At 41.5% G+C, this 25,261-nt stretch overlaps 1 protein-coding gene across 8 annotated transcripts in view; it reads right to left on the reverse strand.

The window, feature by feature from the left end:
• si:dkeyp-120h9.1 (Y+L amino acid transporter 2-like) overlaps nucleotides 1-25,261 on the reverse strand; it is a 129,370-nt gene that overhangs the window by 65,739 nt on the left and 38,370 nt on the right. For all 8 annotated transcript variants that reach the window (XM_060850262.1, XM_060850264.1, XM_060850266.1 and 5 more), the window contains one exon: nucleotides 5,148-5,672. In XM_060850262.1, coding sequence (XP_060706245.1) covers nucleotides 5,148-5,592 — 445 coding nt within the window. In that variant the 5' untranslated portion in view covers nucleotides 5,593-5,672. The remainder of the gene's footprint in view (nucleotides 1-5,147; nucleotides 5,673-25,261) is intronic.

Raw genomic sequence — 25,261 nt, forward strand, 5'->3', positions numbered from 1 at the left:
TTAGAGAGCGAGGAGGATGCAAGGCGCCTTTGAGGTGGTTCAGACCAATTGAGTGCGTGGGCAAAGAAATGGCAGACTCAGTACAACATGGCTCAATGTGAAGTTATATATTTTGATATGAGAAATACAAAAGGGAGAGTATTATTTAAATGGCCATACAAAGGGATCTTGGTGTCCTGGTATACCTATTAAAAATATACAGGTGGGGGCAGTAAGCAATTAGGAAGGCAAATGGTATATTTGCCTTCATTTTGAAAAAGGATGAGAGTTCAGAGTAAGGATGTCTTCCAAATAATATGCAGGTCCTTGGTAAGACCATACCTGGAGGGTGCAGTTTTGATCTTCCTCCCGAAGGAAGGATATGCTTGCTATAGAGGGACTGCAGAACAGGGTGTACTAGGCTGATACCAGGGATGGCAGGACTGTCATTTGGCGAGACATTGGTTCAACAGGTCCTGTATTCAGAAGGATTCAGAAGCATTCAGAAGGATAAGAGGCCATCTGATAGTACAACATTCTAACAGGGCTGGTCAGACTAGATGCAGGAAGGATATTTTCCCTGGTTGAAAAATCTAGGACCAGGAGATGTTGTCTCAGGATATTGGGTACAGCACTTAGGGCGGAGATAAGGAAACATTTCTTCATTCAAAGGTAGCGAATCTGTGAAATTCTCAACCAAAGAATGCTGTGGAGGCAGGTCATGAAATTTATACCAGAAAGAGATAAATAAGAGTTTTAGATTTTAAAACCGTAACATGGTAGAAAGTGGGAACATGGTCTTGAGACTGAGGATCAGCTATGATCATTTATATGGTACAGCTGGCCCACAGGGCTGGATGGCCTACTCCTGTTCAGGCTTCTTCATGGAGACACATGGAAACTGGATCACCCTCAGCTCCATGCTAAAGCCTCAGGGGCATATTGAAGAGATCTAGACCCAAGGAATGCAATGTGCAGCCCCAATCATACATCAACTCAACTTGATACTCATGAACCAAATTCCTAACCACAACCAGAAAGAGCCAATACCTTTGGGCCAACTCAGTAAAGCTGAAGACAAAGGGAATAATTCCTGACAACCCTACGTGAAGCCCAAAGGTGTACTGATGTCCAAACCTTTTCATATCTAACAACCCCTGTAACCAAACCACAGCCAAACAGAGTGCTCTGCATTCTTTTGGAGTCGGCCAGGATGGTGAAAAGGACCACAACATTTGGACAGGCAGGGTCTCTAACCATTTTGTCTAAGCTTGTGCCCTATCGACAATAGTCCAGCTTATGAGAATGTGGTAGCACACAGGGGCAGCGGTAATGAGTGATAAAGCCAAAATAGATTGGTGTAAAGAATGGGTGCTTTGGGCAATGTGGCACTGGAAGGGACCCTTATGTCCCAATGGTCGGTCACCGCCCATCTCAAGGCATGCAGTACACAGCGAGAAAGGTGCTGACCTGCCAACGTCCATCTCCTTCTTAATAACATCTACCCAACAAAGAAGATAGAATGAATTGCACCAAACAAGCATGGAGAAGCCAACTTTTCAATTGACAAGCTGGAATGTCAGGACCATTTGCATGGGACTGACAGTAAATTTGCAAGTGGATAATTATGTGCACAAGTATGATCAACATGGCTAAACTATCGAGGTACAAGAATATAGCTCTAGGAGACCAGGTTCATCGAGCCAATTACTGAAAGAAAACATTATATATTTATGTTACCCAGGAAGACCTCAAAGGAAACAGGCAAGTATTCTGTCTTGTTGATAGAACCCCCTCACACATGGTTCAAAACATATCCTCCATCCACTCTGAACTCAAACAGAAACAATTAACCTCAGTACCTGTGCTCAAGCTGTGCCCCACTACAGAACTGAATGGCCAGATCCTCAGAAAATTGACAATTACCAGAATTCCTAATTGAAAATCTGTTTACTTACTGGGGAATTTCAACAGAGAGTGGGCATCGACTGTAAGGCACTGACATTGTTTCCCAGGCTGTGATGTCCTGGGTACAAACAAGAACAGACAGGACTTTGAGCTTTGCTGCTATCACAAGCTTTGCGTAATTAACGCCTTCATTCAGAACAAACACTGCCAGCAAGTATCCCAGAGACATCCAAGATCGGTGCACTGATACCAACTGGGTCCAATCATTACCAGGTAGGATTCTGAACAACATTGTCAACACATGTAGCTACATAGCACTCCTTTATGTGCTAGTTGTGGTGAAGTTTCCAAAAAGTAGAATTCCTGTTTTTGCATTGACATTAATCCTACTGCTTATACAAAACAAGTCTGCAATTCAATTAAACAGATGCTCACTAGCATTTTTACACAATATGGTAGAGAAATGCAACATACTTTGAGACACCACCTCTAATATCGCATTCTCAACACAAGAAACAAAAAACAGTGGAAAAGCACAGACCGGTTTGAGGGATGAAACTTCAATGAAGCCATGCAATCTGCTTTCAGTGATTACAGGATTGATCCAAGTGAAGACTCAATGCACACTATATCAGCTGCCTCTATTCTTGATGAAGGGCTTTTGCCCAAAACGTCGATTTTCCTGCTCCTTGGATGCTGCCTGAACTGCTGTGCTTTTCCAGCAACACTCTAATCTAGACTTTGGTTCCAGCATCTGCAGTCATTGTTTTTACCTGCCTGAAGTAAAGTCCAACTAACTCTGGGCAGTGCATCAGTGACTACTGGCCACAACTCTACAAGTATCCAGATATCCTTTACAGATGGAGCATCAGGGCACATATGAAGGGATCAAAAAACGCAACAGGTTGAGAGAAAACAGTTCCACTGAAAGAAAAAGCAGGGAGGTCGCTACCATTTGTAATAAAACTGTTGGGGAAATGAGTGAACACTCTTGAATTGTACTCTCAAACAACAAGGGAGTTCCAGACAACACAGACAGTCATCCTTTTGAGACAGTGCTGTATATCAAACCCAAAGTGGAGGAGTTTAATAAAACAATTCTTCCCATTTCCACAAGTACAATTCCATGCTAATGCTTCATCAGCTGAGTACCGACCTCAAACTTGGAGAACAATCACTCTGGTATTATCTGAGTAAACTTGAGGGGGTAGGGAATGGCTTCGGATAAGTTTACTGCAACAGCCAGGGTAACTGCAACGAAGAACAAGGTCAGAAGTCACATGACACCAGGTTACAGTTCAATAGGTTTATTTATAATCACAAGTTTTCGGACCACTTGCCCTTTGTGACGAAAGGGCAGCTCTCTGAAAGTTTATGACTTCAAATAAACCTACTGGACTATAACCTGGGGTTGTGTGACTTCTGACCTTGTCCAGCCCAGTCCAACACCGGCACCTCCACATTGAGGCTGCAACGAAGAACATCAGAGCTGCCTGCTCCACTTTATGGGATGTGTGTTTTCTTGTGTTGTCTTTGTCAGACTCCAGGTTTTGGATGACTGGAAGATCAATATTATCGCCTTAGCTTAAAAGTGGCAAGAGTATTACTATGAACAAAAGAGATTGCAATGCATCGAACCTCACCAACACATTTGACCAGGTAAGTAGAGGCAATTTATTTAAACTTGAGACAGTTGTTTAATGTGATTCTCTTTTCATGGCAACATGACAGCTGACCTTCCCTATGATGATGTAACAGTGGGATCAGGCCGGGTTGTGCTCTGGAAGCAACCCTCCCTGGCTTTGTTTTTTACTGCTGTCATACGACTTCAGGGGCAGTTACATATTGAAGACTCATTCACCTCAGATCTTCTCAAAGATGCAACAAATCTTTTCCATGAAGTTGCTCTTCTTCACTACTGAGCCACACTAACACTCTATATGGTGGATTGGACAGACTGTCACATGAATGTCAGAGTCTGCAGTTTGACTATCAGCGTAGAAGGCACATCATGGTCCAGGATGTTGCCAGATCATCATTTACCACCAATGACAACATGATTAACATATCACAATCACAATCACTGGCAACCTGTCACTTGATGCTGAAATCAACACACAAATCACAAAAGCTACAGCTGCTTTGTTCACATTGAGTAAGAGTATAGAACAGCATCAATCTCTGGAGAACATTAAATTGAGAGTTTACCAAGCCTACTCCTTTAATACACTTCTCTGTAGAGGAGTGACCCTTACTATTTTCCAGGCAAGACAAACGCCCAATTTTCACCTTTTATCTCAGATGTATCCTCATCATCTCTTGGAAGGTCTGGATCACCAGCTCAAGTCCTGGCACGTGCTAATTCCACCAACAAACATGCGATGCTAAGCCAATGATGTCTGCGGTAGCGAGGCCACATTCACTGGATGACTACCAAAAAAGCCACACCCTCCTGGGCATTCATGCCTCCATTATCAGACAACCACATGTGACAGATGAAGTTAACGGACACTGACACCAGTGTTCACAGTTGTGACATCGAAAGGCTGAGGTGGAAAGGCACTGGAACAAACAAGCAGAAAGGAAAAGCTCAGCTGGTTGAGAAGAAAGCATTCTGCATTTTTGTCAGCCCAATCTTCCTCGGCAACAAATGTGGACTGCCTTGTCAGGAGGTAGCGGGTGATCCTTAATGCAGGTGGCCAGCAAGTCACAAACTATTTCGAGATGGAAGGCTGCCATTAATGCAAGGCCTTATGAGGCTTTACTACGATATTTATTACAGGCCGACACGGAAATAATGTCTACCCATAAATGTCTTACCCTTGATCCTTGGCCCCCATATTATATAAAATCCCTGAGCCACTGGAATTTCTGACTTATTACAATGTCGTGTTACCTCACAAAATAACTAAAATTTACTGGTAAGTTCGTTTTAATTTCGAGCATAATCATTTTTTTTAAAAGTTAGGATGTGAACAAGTTGACTAGATTACGTTTTGACTGTTTCTCATCTTCCTTAATTATTTTTATAATGAAATAGATTGCTTGACTACTTCAGAAGGCATTAGGAGTTAATGATGTTGTGCGAGACTGCAAATCGGATATATAGCCCAGAGAGGACAGAGAGGGCAGACTCTCCTCTCTGAAAAACATGAGCAAACTATTCTATTGTAACAAACCAATAGGTTTCATGGTCACTTTTTTCATGATACCAACTCCCAGGTTACCATGTCATACTGAGTTGAATATTAGCTCCTTACCTATGCAAAAGGCAGCCAATAATCGGACAGCAGAATAAGGTGGATCACAAGTTGGGAAAAAGGGCTGAATCAGATAATTGGCAAATGTGATGGCGATGACAGCTTGGCATGCTGGCTCAACAATCAGTAGAGATGTCCAGAGACGCAGAAATGCCAGAAAACCTCCAAACGACTCCAGAATGTAGGCATAGCTTGCTCCAGATTTCTTTATAGTTGTTCCAAGTTCTGCATAGCAGAGTGCTCCAAAGACAGAAAATACTCCTCCCATTGCCCAGATAATCAATGATAGGCCATAGGAACCACTGAATATTAGGACTCCTTTGGGAGAAACAAAGATGCCAGATCCAATCATATTTCCAACGATCAGGCAAATGCCATGCAACAAGGAGATATCCTTCTTAAGTCTCAAGGAATCACCAGCAGATTTCTTAGCATCAATCTCCATGCTGTCACAGTGAAAAGGTGGATCGATTCACCTTACATTATCAGAAAACTACGTCCAAACTGGAGGCATGCCTTAGGAATCTGTAGAAACAAACATGGAGAAAACAAAAAATATTAGAAGATGCAGCACATAAATTTTAAAATGAAACAAAGTAATAAACAATGAAACACTTCTCAGTCTCCTTGTGCTTAAACATTGAGAGTCTGTGGTTAAGCCTAGTTTTTTTATACACAGGCACTTCAAATCCATCACTGTAACTCAAGTCCATCACATAAATAAAATTCTGTATGTGGATCCTAAACTACTTTGAAATCAAAACATGACTGTCTAAGTAGCGAGAAGGATGCAGTGTCTCCAGGCTGACGATCAACACTTTTGCCAGGACATCATACTAGAATAAATATAGACTGTCCAATGTTCAATGGAGAAAGTGAGGACTGCAGAGGCTGGAGATCAGAGCTGAAAATGTGTTGCTGGAAAAGCGCTGCAGGTCAGGCAGCATCCAAGGAGCAGGAGAATTGGGCATGAGCCCTTCTTCAGGAATGAGGAAGGTGTGCCAAGCAGGCTAAGATAAAAGGTTGGGAGAGGGACTTGGGGGAGGGGCGTTGGAAATGCGATAGTCCAAGAATTCCACACTTAAGTTCGGGACATCCACCTCCACCATGATTTTCGCTTCCCCAGCCCCCAATGCCTTATCTTCACCATGGAAGTCCAGTCCCTGTACACCTCCCTCCCCCATCACGAAGGACCCAAAGGCCTCCGCTTCTTCCTTTCCCGCTGCACCAACCAGTACCCTTCCACTGACACCCTCCTTCGACTGACTGAACTGGTCCTCACCCCGAACAACTTCTCTTTCCAATCCTCCCACTTCCTCCAAACCAAAGGAGTTTCCATGGGCACCCACATGGGCCCCAGATATGCCTGCCTCTTCATAGGATATGTGGAACAGTCCATCTTCCGCAGCTACACTGGCACCACCTTTTCCTCTGCTACATCGATGACTGTATCGGCGCTGCCTCGTGCTCCCACGAGGTGGTTGAACAGTTCATCCACTTTACCAACTTCCAACCTGACCTCAAATTTACCTGGACTGTCTCAGACACCTTCCTCCCCTTCCTAGATCTCTCCATTTCTATGTCAGGCAACCGAATCAACACGAACATTTACTATAAACCGACTGACTCTCACAGCTACCTTGACTACACCTCCTCCCACCCTGCCCCCTGTAAAAACACCATCCCATATTCCCAATTCCTTCATCTTTGCCACATCCGCTCCCAGGAGGACCGGTTCCAATACCGTACAACCCAGATGGCCTCCTTCTTCAAAGACTGCAATTTGCCCCCAGACGTGATTGACGATGCTCTCCACCGCATCTCCTCCACTTCCCATTCCTCCAATCGCCACCAGGACAGAACCCCACTGGTCCTCACCTACCACCCTACCAACCTCCATATACATCGTATCATCCGTCGTCATTTCCGCCACCTCCAAATGGACCCCATCACCAGAGATATATTTCCCTCTCCTCCTCTATCAGCGTTCCGAAACAAAACACTCCCTCTGTGACTCCCTCGTCAGGTCCACACCCCCCACCAACCCAACCTCCACTCCCGCCACCTTCCCCTGCAACCGCAAGAAATGCAAACCTTGCATCCACACCTCCCCCCCCCTTACTTCCTTCCAACGCCCCAAGGGATCCTTCCATATCCACCACAAATTCACCTACACCTCCACACACATAATTTACTGCATCTGCTGCACCCGATGTGGCCTCCTCTATATTGGGGAGACAGGCTGCCTACTTGCGGAATGTTTCAGAGAACACCTCTGAGACACCCGGACCAACCAACCCAACCACCCCGTGGCTCAACACTTCAACTCCCCCTCCCACTCCACCAAGGACATGCAGATCCTTGGACTGCTCCATCGCCAGACCATAACAACACGACGGCTGGAGGAAGAGCGCCTCATCTTCCGCCTAGGAATTCTCCAAACACAAGGGATGAACTCCGATTTCTCCAGTTTCCTCATTTCCCCTCCCCCCACCTTGTCTCAGTCCCAACCCTCGAACTCAGCACCACCCTCCTAACCTGCAATCTTCTTCCTGACCTCTCCGCCCCCACCCCCACTCCGGCCTATCACCCTCACCTTAACCTCCTTCCACCTATCGCATTTCCAACACCCCTCTCCCAAGTCCCTCCTCCCTACCTTTTATCTTAGCCTGCTTGGCACACATTCCTCATTCCTGAAGAAGGGCTTATGCCCAACACATCGATTCTCCTGCTCCTTAGATGCTGCCCTACTTGCTGCGCTTTTGCAGCAACACATTTTCAGCCATGATCAATGTTCAATCTATATCTTAATCAGTAACCTCAAAAAGGCAAATTATAGCATTCAAGTTAAAAATATGAAATTGTTCTAGGAGTGCAAACAAAAGTATTTCAGAATTCTGAGAGTCTTGTTCTTTCGCCATGCTTTAAATCAAGATAACCTGAGCAGGAGGAGCACTGATGTTCTGATGGGGAGCTTTGGTAGCCGTTAAAATAGTAGGGAGTGGAATCTTAAACAGTAATGAGAGAGAGAGAGATGGTTTTGAAGTTAAACATAGCAGGTTAATTAGAGAAGACAGGCAAGAGCAAGTCAGAGAACGGGGCAATTCTGAAGAATTAAACTGCATTTATTTCAATGCAAGGGGTCTTACAGGTAAAGGAGATGAATTCAGGGCACGTTTGGGAACTTGGGACTGGAACATGATGGCTATTTCAGAAACATGGATGAGGAAGGGCAAGACTAGCAGTTCAATATTTTGGGGTATAGATACTATAGGAAAGATGGCAAGGAAAGCAAGAGAGGAGGGGATGTGGCATTTTTGATAAGGTCAAACATAACTGATGTACAAAGAGAGGATATTTCTGAGGGATCATCAATGAAGCTAAATGGGTGGAAATAAGAAGGGAATGATCACCTTGATGGAATCATACTACCGGCCTCTTGTTAGTCAGAGGGAAATAAATGAGGAGCAAATCTGTTGAGAGATCTCAGTTATCCTTAAAAATACGAGGATGGTAATGGTAGGAGACCTTAACTTTCCAAACATAGACTGAGACTGCCATAGTGTTAAGGACTTGAACAGGAGGAATATGTTAAAGAAAATTTTCTTGAGCCCTTGTATCAATATATGGGTGTACCTCTTAGAGGAGCAAAACCTGACCTCCACTTGAGACATAAGACTAAAGTTTTAGTGGGGAGCACACTTTGGGTCTAGGTGGTCATAATTCTATTAGTTTTAAAATAGTTATGAAAAAGGATAGGCCTTTGTATAAAAGTTAAAGTTCTTAACTGGTGTAAGACAAATTTTAATGGTATGCGACAGGATTTTTCAAAAGTCGATCGGAGTAGTCTGTTCGTAGGTAAAGGAACACCTGGCAAGTGGGAAGCTTCTAAAAAGTGAACTGATGAGATGTTCAGAGGCAGGATGTTCCTGTCAGTGTGAACAGCAAGACTGGTCAGAGTCGGGAGCAATGGATGAATAAAGATATTGAGACTTTGGTCAAGAATACGGAGGCATGTGTTAGATATAGACAACTGGGATCAAGTGAATCTCTTGAAGAGTAGAAGGGATGTAGGTGCATTGTTAAGAAGGGAATCAGGAAGGCAAAATGGGTGGCATGGTGGCACAGTGGTTAGCACTGCTGCCTCCCAGCACCAGAGACCTACGTTCAATTCCTGCCTCAGGCGACCTACTGTGTAGAGTTTGCACATTCTTCCCGCATCTGTATGGGTTTCTTCCAGGTGCTCCGGTTTCCTCCCATAGTCCAAAAATGTGCAGATTAGGTGAATTGCCATGCTAAATTGCCCTTAGTGTTAGGTGAAGGGGTAAATGTAGGGGAATGGATCTGGGTGGGTTGCGCTTCGGTGGGTCGGTGTGGACTTGTTGGGCTGAAGGGCCTGTTTCCACACTGTAAGTAATCTAATCTAATCTAATCTAAAATGGGGATATGAGATAGCCTTGGCAGGTAAGATTAAGAATAATCCAAAAGAGATTCTACCAGTACGTTAAGAGTGTGAGAGCAGCTTGGGAGAGAATAGGAGCCCTTAAGATCAAAGGGTTGTCTGTGTTTGGAACCACAAGAGATGGAAGAGATACTAAATGAATATTTCATGTATGTTTTTACTGTGGACAGAGACTTGGAAGCTAGGAAAAGCAGGAAAATAATTACTGATGTATTGAAACAGACTACATTACAGAAGAGGTGGCACTGGAAGTCTTAAAAAACATAAAGGTGGACAAATCTCCAGGACCTAATCTAATCAAGGGGTTTGAATAGGTTCATATATCGAATAACAGATGCTGAAGAGTGTGTACAGGCTGGACTCTACTGCAGGGGTTTAGGGCGCTTTGTATATTGAAAATGGATACCAGAGATTGATGTACAAATTGAATCTAACTGAAGGGAATCAGGGTGTTTTATGTGTAGAATAACAGACACTCCACAACATCTTCAAAACACTCCCAGGACCAGATATTGCACAGGGTTAGGTACAGAGTAAAATACCCACTCCACATACTCTTTGGCCAGAGCCACAATACTATGGCCACACTGTACTATGATTGTAGATCGGTCTCGGAATTTTGTATCATTATTTAGGGAGCTTTTCATCTCTCTCTCTCTCACACACACACGTCTGTGCCTCTCCTTCTTTGCCTCTCACTTCTCTACCTCCCTCACCACTCTCTTTCTGAGTACATGACAGTACTTTAATGTTAAATTAGACTGTGCAATTAGTACAACAGTGTATGCTGTGTCCTGAAGGGTAGAGGATTGGCTGGTGGACAGTAAACAGGATAATTTCCAGCTTGGTGAGCTAGTTCTCATAGGGGTGCTAGAAGGGTTGCCGCTAATGCCACAGCCATTTATAATTGATATCAATGATTTAGACAAAGGGAACAAGTCTCCAAATTACTGACAAGACTAGCTTGGGTGGAGAGAAAGTTGTGGGGATGACCATAGAGGCTATAAACAGGTAAGTGGCAGATGAAATATTATTATGTGGAATAAATGTCTGTTTTGTGACAGAGATTTCCAAACTAACTCAGTGACATACTAAAATATCCTTCCACTGCCTGTCCATACTTCCACACCTAATGAAAACATGCCTGAGGGAGGTCAGCTTTCTGAATGATATAATAACATTGCAACATGAAGATACTGAGTGTAACGGAATTCACTGTATCTCATCACATTACCTTTTGTGCCACCTGTATTGCTCGAATTCTATTTTAAATAATGGCAGAGAAAATATATGTGGTGACATTCAGGTTTGTGAGAAAAAATATAGGAAAAACAGTATTTTTGCTTAAAATGATGAGAAATTATTGTCCAGGATGGTATCAAAACATTAACATGATGGTAGAGCCAACAATTAGAAGGCAAATGATATATTACCAAATATTGCTAGGTGATTGTTGTGGACTAGGCCAGATCCCCTCAAAACATTTCAAAAAGGTAGCCCAGATCCTAACTTAGCTAGTTGGTTTATGATGTGGAGGAGCTGGTGTTGGATTGGGGTGGACAAAGTTCAAAATCACAACACCTGGTTACAGTCCAATAGGTTTACTTGAAAGCACTAGCTTTTGGAGCACTGCTCCCTCATCAGGTGATCTCTGTGTGATTTTTAACCTAGTTATTTTAAACAGGTGTAAAATGGGCATTCCCAGAGAAAATCAATTGGTCAAACCACTTAGATTTAAAAAAAAAACAATTTATTTACAAAATTACTGAACGAAACACAAAGGACAGAAAATAGAATGCCGAATAACTTATCCTTTCTGAAAACCCAACAGACTTTCCCAACTCAATGATGCTGTTCCAAATGCTTGCAACAATCCCCATAAACACCTCTTGGCACAAAAGGTAAAATCAAACAAGTTTTTACGAGGTAGAGGTCAGTGAGATAGAATATCGGCTTGGACCTTCTTCTGGATCCAGCAACTTTTTCATATGCTTCTAAAAGAAAAACAGAAATCCTGAACTAGGAGAAGTGGCCCCTCCATTTTCATTTTTCAAGTGTTTTGTTCTTAAACTTGAAAGCGTTCAGCCTGAGGCAGTATCTGTTAGCTATGAACTTAGTGACCCTAAAACCCTTCAAACGTTTTGGAATTGGTGTTGTTTACAACCTCTCTGGAAAAAAAGCCAAGGACTGCATAACCTTGTTAAAGGAGCAGCTTCGTCATAAGATTGGATTAGGAATGTGAGGAAGTTTTGCTGTGAGTCTCTCCAGATCAGATATTCATGTTCACTGAAGATATTAATATCCCTTTGGCGTCCCCCCTTCACACATATAGACAAATGTCGACAAACACACACACACTCATTCTCTCACACAGGCACGCACGTTATCTTCCACAGAAACTCTCACATGGATATATACACACACATACACACACAAACAAAAGACTATCGTGCACTTGCACACTTTCATTCACACACACATGCACAGGCACACTCTCACAGACATACATGTAGAGCAATACAAACTCACAGAAGCACACAATCTTACACACACCTCTCTCATACACTCCACCACAATCTCACAAACAAATTAAACCACAAATTCTCACTCCCTCAGTTACAGTCACTCCCTCAGGGTCACACTCACTCTCTCTCAAATATATGCAAAAACACATATTTACCTCAGGGTCCAGGAGGTCTGTTTATTTGCAAATCTGTCTTTTTCTTTAAAAAAAACATTTAAATAGCTCAAAATTAAAGCCAAAGTACGTCAATGTAGGATTTGATAAATTCGGATTTTCTGGAAACATGTTTGACTCCAGGTTAAAACTCTGACAGATTTGGAACAAGGCGCCACACCTACAATTCAGGCAGGTTATATTTTGTACATTCCTATCGTATTTTCCTGTTTGAAGTTTGAAAAGTGCTGACACTTCCAATTATCTCAGCACTCACTTGAAACACTCTGGAATTTGCATCATCAATTAAACGTGGATCTCCTTTCTAACAGAGATTTCCATATGCTGTTTCTTTGAAGCAAATTAACTTTTTTACAATGCAGGGTTGAATGAATGAAAACAGCTTCATTCCTCTCCTGTACTGACAGAATTCCAGATCCAAGCCAAAGTCAAAGTCAATGTTAAACTGCACTCAGTTTAACATTGTACCACTTAATTTATATTGTTCTTCCTCAGTCTAACATCCAAAAGCATCAGTTCACATCTTGCTGTATTTCACCTGCAGGAGGCAGACAGATGGTAATGTACAAAGTGTGAGGCGTGTTTTAGTCTGCAAAACCGGGATGAATGATTCCGAGGAAGCGAGTCTGCCATTTAGGTTGTTCACAGCAGCCAGTTCATGTTAGCACAACACTGACATTAACTTTCTAAACAGAAAATAGCAAGAAAGAGTGGGGACTTGGGAGTCCATATCAATGAGGGTAAAAAATGAGGTCGAATAAGCCCGAAACGTCGAATTTCCTATTCCTTGGATGCTGCCTAACCTGCTGTGCTTTAACCAGCAACACATTTTCAGTCCATATCAATGAGTCAGTTTCAATGTCATATCTAGTCTGTCCCTTTCATCCAGTATACTATACCCAGGGACTGGATATGATATTGAAGACCGGTAAAATTAAAACATTTAAAAATCACCTGGATGGGTAAATGAATAGGAAGGATCGAGAGGGATAAGGGCCAAATGCTGGCAAATAGGACAAGATAAATTTAGGTTTCTGGTCAGCATCGATGTGTTGGACTGAAGGTCTGTTTCCATGCTGCATTCAATGACCTAATTAAATGCATCCCAGGACACTGTGAAATTCGGGGAGAAATTGCAGGGTCCTAGCACAGCTATTTGTATCATCTATCAAGTGAGATGCCAGAGAACTAGAGGGTGGCTAATCTTATGCCTTTATTTAAGAAAGGCTACAGGGAGAAGCCTGGGAACTGTAGACTAGGGAGTCTGACATCAGTGGTAGTAGGTTATTGGAGGGGATTCTGAGAGATCGGATTTATGTGCATTTGGAGAAGCAGAGACTGATTAGGGATAGTTAGCGTGGCTTTGTGCACGGGAAATAGAGTCTCACAAAACTTGACTTGTTTTTCAAGATGTAATCATAAAGAAAGGTGAGACAGAGCGCAGATGTTGTCTACATGGACTTTATTAAGGCCTTTGACAAGGTTCTGTGTAGTAGACTAGTTAGTAAAGTTATATCAGATGTGATTCAGGGAGCGCTTGTCAATTGGACACAAGATTGTGTACCTCGGTACCCTTGTCCCTATGATGGTGCCTGAAGTGGCACCTTGTAATGTTTTCACTACTTATAGGAGTACATGTGACAATAAACCTAATCCTAATTCCAAAACTGGCTTGCCGGTAGGCGACAGAGGGTTGTGGCAGAGGGTCATTGTTTGAACTGGAAGTTTGGGACCAGCAACACTTGCAGAGACAATTGCTGCTGTGTGAATCATTTATATAAAAGATTTGGATGAGAATTTAGAAAGCATGGTTAGTACATTTGCGGATTATATGAAAATTAGTGGAGTAGTCAATCGCGAAGAAGGTTATCTAAGGTAAAAAGAGATCTTGATCGATTGGGCTACTAGGTTGAGGAGTGGCAGATGCAGTTTAATTTAGATAAATGCTGAGTGTTGCATTTTGGAAAAGTGAACAAGGGTAGGACTTGCACAATTAAATGTAGGGACCTGGATAGTGTTGTGGAACAGAGAAACCCAAGAGGTCAGGTATATAATTGTTTGAAATTTGCGTCACAAGTAGACAGGTTGGTTCAGGGGACATTTAGCACACTTGCCTTCACTCCTGAGACTTTTGAGTACAGGAGTTGGGAAGTCATGTGGAGGTTGCAGGAGGCCACTTTGGAAGGATGTGTACAATTCTGGTCAACCTGCTTATAGGAAAGATATTACAGTCTTAAATTGGAGAGGATTCTGAAAAGATCTACCAGGATGTTTTCAGGACTGGAGGATATGAATTATACAGATAGGCTGGGAATTTTTTCACTGGAGTGTAGGAGATCAAGGGGTGATAGAACATAGAACAGTACGGTACAGGCCCTTAAGGCGCTCAGTGTTGTGCTGACCTTTCATCCTACTCGAAGATCAAACCAACCTAGATACCCTTCATTTTGCTATCATCCATGTCCCTAATGTATGTTACTGTACTACCATCGTTAATGGCACATTCCACGCACCCACTACTCTGCAAAGAACAAACCTCTGACATCTCCCTCAAAACCTTCCTCCAATCACAGACATTTCTGCCCTGGGAAAAAAATTTATGTCTATCCATCCTTGTATTCCTCTATCAAGTCACCTCTCATCCATCTTCACTCCAATGAGAAAGCCCTAGCTCCCCCAACTTAAGACATGCCCTCCAGTCCAGGCAGCATTCTAGTAAATCTCCTCTGCCCCCTCTCTAAAGCTTCCACGTCTTTCTTATAATCAGGCAACAAGAACTGAACACAATATTTCAAGTGTATTCTAACCAGGGCTTTATAGACTTGCAGCGTAACCTCACACTTCTTAAACTCTATCCCTCTACAAATGAAAGCCAACACACCATATGCCTTCTTAACAACCCTGTCAACTAGGATGTTAGAAGTTTGTAAAATTATGAGAGGCACAGCTCAGGTAAATTTTCCCTCGGGTGGGGGTGTTCAAAACTAGGTGTCATATTTTTAAGGTGAGAGGAGAAAGATTTACAAAGGATCTGATGGCCAACTTTTTCACATGGAGCACGGTTTGTATGTGGAATGAACTGCTAGAGGACGTGGTAGATTGCAGGTACAGTTACAACATTTAACACACATTTGGACAGGTACATGAATAGGAACGGTTTAGAGGGTTAATAGGCCAAACACAGGCAGGTAGGGCCAAGTTTAGTTTGGGAATCTTTGTCAGCGTGGATAAGTTGGACCAACGGGTTGGTTTCTTTGATATCTTGATGGACCCAAGCACCCCAAAACAATGAGTTATTCTATCCTGGTCTGAAAACGTGTATAAGGTATGAGCAGGTAGGGAAACAGTTAACTTTAAGGTTGTGTGGCAAAGGCTCAGCTAGCATGACTTTGACCAGATAAGAACTTGCAGTAAACAGTGAGGTGCTGGAGGCAAGGGTAGTGGTTTAACAAGGTAAAGAACATCTCCTGTGTAATGCCAGATGGCTTAATCTTTACTGTTGATGCTTGCTGATTGTAACGGTCACCCAATCAGTATAGATGTTGCCTTATTTAGAAGCTGCTCTCTGTAAGTGACTATATAATTCCTTAAGAATCTGCTATTCAAGAGAAGACTGAGAACTCATGTCCTTGTGTACGTGGGCAACCACTCTCTCTCTCTCTCTCCAGGGCTCAGAATAAAAGGTGAAGAAGGTACAGTTAGTAAGTTAGAAGGTACAGTTAGAAGGTTAACTCAGATTACAACAGGATCTGGACCAGGTGGCCAATGGGCTGAGAAGTAGCAGATGGAGTTTAATTCAAATAAATGCGAGGTACTGCATTTTGGGAAAGCAAATCTTAGCAAATCAATGTAACTAAAGCAATGGACCTGTTTCTGTATCAGTCAAAGCAAACATTCAGAGACACAATATGACCCTACCTTATAGAGTCATAGAGACGTACAGCTCGGAAACAGACCCTTCAGTCCAACCCTTCCATGCCGACCAGATATCCCAACCCAATCTAGTCCCATCTGCCAGCACCCGGCCCATAAACCTCCAAACCCTTCCTATTCATATATCCATCCAAATGCCTCTTAAATGTTGCAATTGTACCAGTCTTATATAATTAATGGTAAGGTCCTAGGGAGTGTTGCTGAACAAAGAGACCTTTGAGTGCATGTTCATAGCTCCTTGAAAGTGGAGTCGCAGGTAGATAGGATAGTGAAGGAGGCGTTTGGTATGCTTTCCTTTATTGGTCAGAGTTTTGAGTTCAGGAGTTGGGAGGTCATGTTGCGGCTGTATTGGACATTGGTTAGGCCACTGCTGGAATATTGCGTGCAATTCTGGTCTCCTTCCTATCGGAAAGATGTTGTGAAACTTGAAAGGGTTCAGAAAAGATTTACAAGGATGTTGCCAGGGTTGGAGGATTTGAGCTATAGGGAGAGGCTGAACAGGCTGGGGCTGTTTTCCCTGGAGCGTCGGAGGCTGAGGGATGACCTTATAGAGGTTTACAAAATTATGAGGGACATGGATAGATAAATAAACAAAGTCTTTTCCCTGGGGTCGGGAGTCCAGAACTAGGGGACATAGGTTTAGGGTGAGAGGGGAAAGATATAAAAGAGACCTAAGTGGCAACCTTTTCACACAGAGGGTGGTACGTGTGTGGAATGAGCTGTCAGAGGAAGTGGTGGAGGCTGGTACATTTGCAATATTTAAGAGGCATTTGGATGGGTATATGAATAGGAAGGGTTTGGAGGGTTATGGGCTGGGTGCTGGCAGATGGAACTAGATTGGGTTGGGATATCTGGTCGGCATGGACGGGTTGGACCGAAGGGTCTGTTTCCGTGCTGTAAGTCTCTATGACTCTATAAAGTAGGGTCATATTGTGTCTCTGAGTGTTTGCTTTACTGATACAGAAACAGGACAACAGGTTCATTGCTTTAGTTACACTGATCATACAAGTACCAAAAAACACCAAAGGGCTTTAAAGAAATTTATCACTACATCGGATTTTAAATCAACATCAAACAGCACACTGAATATGAAACCATTCAAAGTACAAAATTCAATAAGTAGTCTAGGTCCCACATGTCCTAAGAAAGATTGTGGGGAAAGGAATCAGCTACACTTTTGTTTTGGACTGTTCACATTAAATAATCTGCTCTCTCAAACAGCCCAATTCCATTCAAACAATAAGTGTTGGTAAAGTAGGATGGTTGCAACAAAACCACCAGAAGAGGAGAAGATAATTCTAATAGAAAGCAGGACCAGGTTAACAGACTGTGGGACTGGTAGTCTGAAGTGTATTTATTTTAATGCAAGGAATATAATGCAAGGCAGATGAGTTTAGAGTCTGAATTAGTACATGGAACCTCAGTGTTATAGCTATTACAAAAACTAGGGTGGAGAGAAGGAAGGATTGGCAGCTCAACGTTCCAGGTTTTAGACGTTTCAGGTGTGATAAAGAGGGATCAAAAAGGGGTGGGGGAGTTGCATTACTGACTGAGGAGGATGTCACAGCTGTCCTACGATAGGACATCTTGGAATGTTCATCCAGTAATGTCAAATGTGGAGAACTCAGGAATAAGAGAAGGTTATGATGGGGTTATCCTAGAGGTTTCCCAATTTCCAGTGGGAGCTAAGAGGAACAGCTATGTAAGCAGATCATGGAAAGATGTAAAAACAACAAGGATGTTGTGGTGGGTGATTTTAACTTCCCAATATTGACCTGGGGCTCCCTTAGTGCCAGGAATTTGGATGGGGCAGAATTTGATCAGGAGGATTTCTTGAAACAATGAGCAGATAGCCCAACAAGGGAAGGGGCCATACTTTACCTTGCATAACGGAATGATCCTGGTCAGATCATTGAATTTTAGTGGGGTAAAATTTTGGGAACAGGGATCATAATTCCATAACTTAATCCATAACTATGTTAAATTTTAAGACTGGTCATCAGGAGAAACTGTTAAAATGGGGGACAGCAAATTACAACAGTATTGGGCAGCAAGAGCAGAAATTACACTGGGGCCTGCTGTTTGAGGTAAATCCACACTTGACATTTGGGACTCTTTCAAGGCCAGCTGATCGGAGTTTGGGCGAGTGTGTTCCTGTGAGGATGAAAGATAAAAACTGAAATCAAAAAAGGCCCTTGAGAAATACAAAGGGAGCAGAAAAGAAAATAATTTAAACAAGGAATTAGGAGGGCTAAAATGGGCTATGACGTATACTTGGCAAGGAGGATTAGGGAGAATCCCAACGCATTTTATGGCATACTGATAGGAAAGGATAGGTCCATTCAAGGACAAAGGGAATTAATGCATGAAGCCAGAGGAAGTAAGTGAGCTCTTTGATTAGTACTTTGCATTGGCATTCACCACAGAGAAAGATAAAAATGTGGTAAGATTAGGGAGTGATACTTTGATATTCTAGCAGATGTCAATATTAAGAGAGAGAGATGATGGTGTTAGATGTCTTGATAAACATTAAAGTTGATAAGTCTCGGGGCCTGATGGGATCCATCCCAGGATACTGAAGAAGGGAAGGGAAGAGCTTGCTGGGAGCCTTGTTAGAGATCTCTGTCTTCTTTAACCACAGGCAAGGTCAGAAGACTGGAGAATAACCAATTTTGCTTTTTAAGGACAACAGGAATAATCCTAGAAATTATTGGTCAGTGAGTTTTACATCAGTGGTAGAGAAATTATTGGAGAAGCTTCTTAGAGACAGGAATTACTCATATTTATAAATGAATAGATAAATGATACAGATAGTCAGCATGCCTTTAAGGTCTTGTCTCACAAATTTGACTGAGTTTGTTGAGAAAGCGGCAAAGATGATTCATGGGGATAGGTTAGTGGATGCTGTCTACGTGGACTTTACTGAGGCATTTGACAATGGTAGGCCAGTCCAGAGGATTAATTCATAAGAGATCCACAGTGAGTTAGTAAAATGGATATAAAATTGGCTTGGCCATAGAAGACAGAGGGTGGTTGTGGAGGGGTGTTTTTCTGACTAGAGATCTGTGACCAGTGCAAAAACCTCTTGTTTGAAACGTACAGGAATTACTTGGATGAAAATATAGATAATCTGATTAGTATGTTTGCTAACATGAAAACTGGTGGATTTCTTGACAGTGAAGAAGGTTTTCAATGATATCGATTGGTTGGAAAGTTGGATGGAGAAATAGCAGATGGAATTTAATCTGAACAAATGAGAGGTTAAGCATTTTGGAAGGTCAAATGCAAGACAAAATTATACAGTAAATGGTCCACACCAGGAGCAGTGATATTTAGAGAGATCTTGAGATGTCAGTCCATAGCTCACTGAAAATGGCAACATAAATGGATTAACTGGTAAAGGCAGCATAGGACATGTTTGAGATGTTGTGTTATAGGTATCTTTATTAATTCACTCACCAGCTTGCTATATTCACTCATACCACATTCCCATTCATAATTCATTACGAGCTTGCTATATTTACTAAAACGTGCTTTCTTTCATTCATAAAACTACATTTTTGTAGTACATTTTACTATGACAAGGTAGACTAAATTAAAATATCCCTTCTAACCCATTATTGCTTCTTTCCACCTTCAATCTTGATCAGACCTATCTACATCAAAAACTCCCTCTGAATGAGTGTCAACATTGTAACCTATTCAGAAACAATACCATCCCATCATCAGGTCTCCATGCCTCACCCGAAATTGTGGCAAGATTGCAACATTAAGCAGCCCTTACTGTCTCAGGACCTGAATAGATTACAGAATATCAAACAAAGTTTCTTCAATTAGTATGTACTTGTCAAATACACATTAAATAGGGTCACCAATCCCTTTAAGAAACTTACTATCAAAGCTGCACTTCCGTGAAATTGCATGAATGAAACTGTCAAATCTGAAATAAATAATCTGAAATAAAATCTCATGACGGAGCTACGGTAATCAGTTTAATATCCTTTATACTTTCATTTAATGCACTTATAATTTCTACTATATTTCAATAATATAGGTCTAGTATTTTACTAACACTCACTGACCTACAAGATCAAAGGACTAACACCTCTGAATTATACAAGCAGACCAGACAGACACTTTAATCCCACCAGGAGGAGCAGTCTGTACTTAGCAAACGTTCAAACAATTTCCTGTTTCCCCAGCTCAGATGGCATGCAAACATTTTTGAGTACAATCGATAAAACTATGTAACACCATAGTGATAGGTTTTTAATGCATATAAGGCTGATGTATAAAGAGGCCAGTGTAAGAACTGTACTTTGGGTTCCATCACCACCTTAAACTGTGCTACTGTGGATGCTTAACAAAGAGACTGCTTTTATCACTCACTGATTTCGGTGAATATTTGCATATGATCCCACACATGCTTGCCTTCATCAGTCAGGGCATTGAGTATAAAAGTTGACAAGTCATGTTACAGCAATAAAAGACTTTGGTCAGGCCATGTTTGAAGTACTGTGCTCAGTTCTGGTCACTGCACTATTGGAAGAATGTGGAGGCTTTGGAAAAGGTACAGAGGTTTACGAGGATGTTGCTTGGATTGGAGAGCATTAACTAAAAAAGGGGAGGCTGCAGAAACTTGGATAGTTTTCGCAAGAGCATCAGAGGCTGAGCAACAACCTGAGAGAAGTTGACAAAATTATTTGAGGCAAAATAGGGTGGATCAGTGGGGTCTTTTTCCAGGGGTGGAATGGCCTTTACTCGGGGGCATGGGTTTAAGGTGAGAGGGAATAAATTTGAAGGAGATGTGCAAGGTATTCAGACACACACACAAACAGACAGGGAATAAAGGAATCAAGAGAGTGGTGCTGGAAAAGCACAGCAGGTCAGGCAGCATCAGAGGAGCAGAAGAATCGATGTTTCAGGCATAAGCCCTTCATCAAGAATAAAGGGTTTTTGCCTGAAACGTCAATTTTCCTGCTCCTCAGATGCTGCCTGATCTGCTGTGCTTTTCCAGCACCACACTCTTGAGGAAATATGAAACAGCCATTCAAAATTATTAGGAATCTTTACAGAGTAAATAGAAAGAAGATGTTCCCACTGGTGCAAAAGTCAATAACGAGAGAACAATGGTTCAAGTTGATTGACTAAAGAAGCATCAAGGGGACAAGCAAAATTCTGTTTATGTAATGGGTGGCTAGGATCAGGAATGCTTTGCCACAGGGGATAATGCAAACAAATGCAGTCACATTTCAAAAGCACCTAAACAGAAAGAATTGGTAGGGCTACGATCAAAAGGGTGGGGGATTGGGGTCGGCTGATGTACTCTTGTAGTGAGCTTACATGTACAGAATCTGTGCTGTAACCACATTATGAACCTTCGCTAACATTTTGGCACGAAGACTGAAAGAGATGGGTTAAGTTTTACACTTGAGGATTGCCTCTTGCTAAAAACCAAGTCAAGAAAATTTGATAAATGTGACAAAGTCAAATTGCTGCCATAATTTGCAGAAATATCACTAAATTATTTTCTAAAAATTTAGACTAATCATTGTGACATTTATCTGTGAAGAGGAAACATGCACAAAACTAAATGTACCAATCTGACGTCAAATCACGCAAATCTCTTCAAGGTACATTACACGTTAGTTTCAGCATTTCAAAAGAATCAGCTCAAACTGCACTTAGCTAAACAAAGACTGTCACAAAGCATCTCAATAAGCTTGCATTTTCTTTCTTTCTGAAATGTTACAAAGCACTTGGGAAGGTACACTGCTTCTCAAACTCCATTCCTCAGGGATCACCAGAAAATTTACAATTTAATCAAAGCTTGCAAAGCTCCTGATTTACATGTCTGGTGAAATCAAGCTAACAAAAAAAAACATAGGAATAGAAACCTGGACTAACAATAGTTATTTAGATACTTATTAAATCAACCAGTTCAGAAATGTTATTATACACCCTGAGGAACAGGTGGTATTTAAACCCAGGCCTCCCGACCACTGCACCACAACAGCTCTACAATAATTGTTACTTTTTTATCTAATGAACCTGTTCAGAGATGCTACAGAGTTATAGAAATGTACAGCACAGAAACAGACACTTTGGTCTAATTCATTCATGCTGACAATATATCCTAACCTAACCTAGTCCCATTTGCCAGCACTTGATCGACATCCCTCTTAACCGTTCCTATTCATATACCCATCAAGATGTCTTTTAAATGTTGCAATTGTACCAGCCTCCACCACTTCCTCCGGCTGTTCATTCCATACACATACCATCCTCTGCATGAAAAAGCTGCCCCCTAGGTCTCTTTTATATCTTTCCCCTCACACCCTCAACCCATGACCTCTTGTTCTGGACACCCCCACCCCAGGGGAAAAGACTTTGTTTATTTACTCTATCAATGCCCCTCATGATTTTATAAATCTCTATGAGGTCACCCCTCAGCCTCTGACTCTCCAGGGAAAACAGCCCCTGCCTATTCAGCCTCTCCCTAAAGCTCAAACCTTCCAACCCTGACAATTCACACCTCTGGAGCAGGTGGAACATGAACCCAGGCCTCCTGGTCCAGATATGGGGACACTACCATTGCACCATAAGCAACCCCTAATTACTAATTATTACAAATTTTAATCACAAGTAAACAACTATGAACAATCAACATGTGGCTCAAATACTAACCCCCTTTTTAAAACTGCTACACACGTATGGATAGATAGACCCCAACAAAAAAAAGCCCAATCTATTGCTAAATACTGCCAACAGGACCCAAAACACAAGTACTGATACACAACAACTCACAGCATAACAAGTCATGTCTGTGGACATTTCAGAATTTTTTGTAATCAAGACCACATTTTCTTTGAGTAAAATCGAATGACAATTTGTATAAAGACCACCTAATTAACTAAATGTTTGGCTTCAAAGTTAAATTTTCAGGTAACAAAACCATAGTTTATTGTACACTACACTCTAGCTTAACTTCCCATGATCAAGTCACAATGAGGCACAGGAGTTTCTGTGATAGAGTTAGTGGTCTTATGTCGAGTGCATGCATCTGAAACCCTGCATGTCATTTTTGGCTTTCGAAAGTCTTTCAATAGTCACCCAAACAGAAGATTTTGGATAGCTGCCATTTTAACAATCATAGAGAGCAAAAGTAACAATCACCATGGTACGGAAAGCATGAATTTCTCACACTTGTCAGCATACATTTGTTCAGTCTAATTCCTAAATTATACACAGCAAGTTTGGACCTCAATACAGCCAATTAAGATTAATGATGTTCTTCGCTCAAAGCTATGAAATTTAATTGCATTCACTTATATTCTGACCTCTTATTAGCAATAATTCTATCTTAGATTAGATCATTGCCTGTTGGACTTCTTTGAAGGGTTGTCACTTTGGTTATGATTTTTTTCAGATCAATAACCATATTTTCATTGAATCATCCATTGATTTAAGACTGAACGCAAGCAGAAATTCACCCAAACCTGCTAATTATTAAATAAATTGATGTAATTTCAATTTTCATGGTTACCTCAGTTAAAGATTATCACAGTAAGGTTATTAAACAGTTTCTCCAGCAGGTTGGAAGAAATGTAACATTGTACCTGTATAGGTTTCAATGACATGATAACTACAATTGAATATCTCTTTGTATCCTTTAAAAATTAATCCAGATTTTATGTCCCTTATCAAAGTATCAGAGATCCTCATTACACCTTTGCATTAACAGTTAACTCATTTTGCAATAGCACACCCCAAATATTTCACATATAAAGAACTATTATTTTGTAGGTGAATGTCACAGCTATTTATACATTAGCTTCCACAAACATACGCAGAGTGAGTGACATTTTTATCTGTTTTTGATGCCGGTGAGAGTAAACGTTAGTCAGAACATTGGGACAATTGTTATCTTTTTCAGACAGACCCAAAGGATATTAAACATCCATTTGAAAAGGTTATGGCCCTCGGTTTAATGTTTCATTTAGAACTTTGCGACCTCTAAATATAACTGTTAGCCTCAGTGAAACTTTCAAAAAAGACATCTTGAAGCAACAATTCTGAGCTGAGATGATAAACAGAACATCATGGATAGCAAGGCAGGAAATGAATATACTTTAAATCTTCAATATAAACATCGCAATATTTGATTTTGCACAACTAATTCTGAGTGATTATTAGAAACTAATTCTGTTTTTATATTCCAGTGATTACTACAAGAGCTAAACTGATACAGTTGAAGAAAAACAAAAGAATGGTTAAATCCATGCCAGACTTTTGCAAGGTCACACTCATTCACTTGACGTTATCTTCTCATGTCCATTAACAGTCAAAAGTTTCTCAGAAAATCAGCTCAATTTTACTTTCCCTAGCTTTTATGTCTCAGCTTCTTATTAAAATTTTCCTCTTGGATTAGGAAATAACTTGCACACGATATTTATTCCCAGGTTGGATGCACAGCTGAGGAAAAGCTTGCTTCTGGGAACCCAACATATTCAATGGTCACCCCCATTTCTAATTGTTGCTGGATGTGCAGCTGGGGAGGCATGCAAAGGCCAAACATGTCACCTACACGCTCAATGACTTGTACAAGGAAACGATTTCCTTGACCCTCATGTTTTTAAATCCCTCATGTCAACAAAAAGGCATCCATTCAGCAAGAAACTGAAGCTTTCCATTGTTATGGCCAAATCCAGGCTGAGTTTCCACAAGTTTTTATAGTTCTGGATGGGCTACCCTAAATTATTAAACTCCCAAATGAGGAAGGATGAACTGACTCCCCCTCTCCATCCACCTGCCCACGCAGTACATTCCAACAAGGTTAATTTTAAAAGAATTTGTGTTTCACCAGGCCTTCATGTGTTCATTAGTTATTGAACATAAATCAATAACATAAACACACACACAGATTAGAAATAAGAAGGGAGTTCGAAAAGAAAAAAAAAGATCGACACAGACCAGTCTTTCTGGGTGATCATGAAGAATAGGTAGTAGAATGTTGATAGT

Source organism: Hemiscyllium ocellatum, chromosome 34 (assembly GCF_020745735.1).
Source record: "Hemiscyllium ocellatum isolate sHemOce1 chromosome 34, sHemOce1.pat.X.cur, whole genome shotgun sequence".
In the NCBI taxonomy this organism is placed as follows: Eukaryota; Metazoa; Chordata; class Chondrichthyes; order Orectolobiformes; family Hemiscylliidae; genus Hemiscyllium; species Hemiscyllium ocellatum.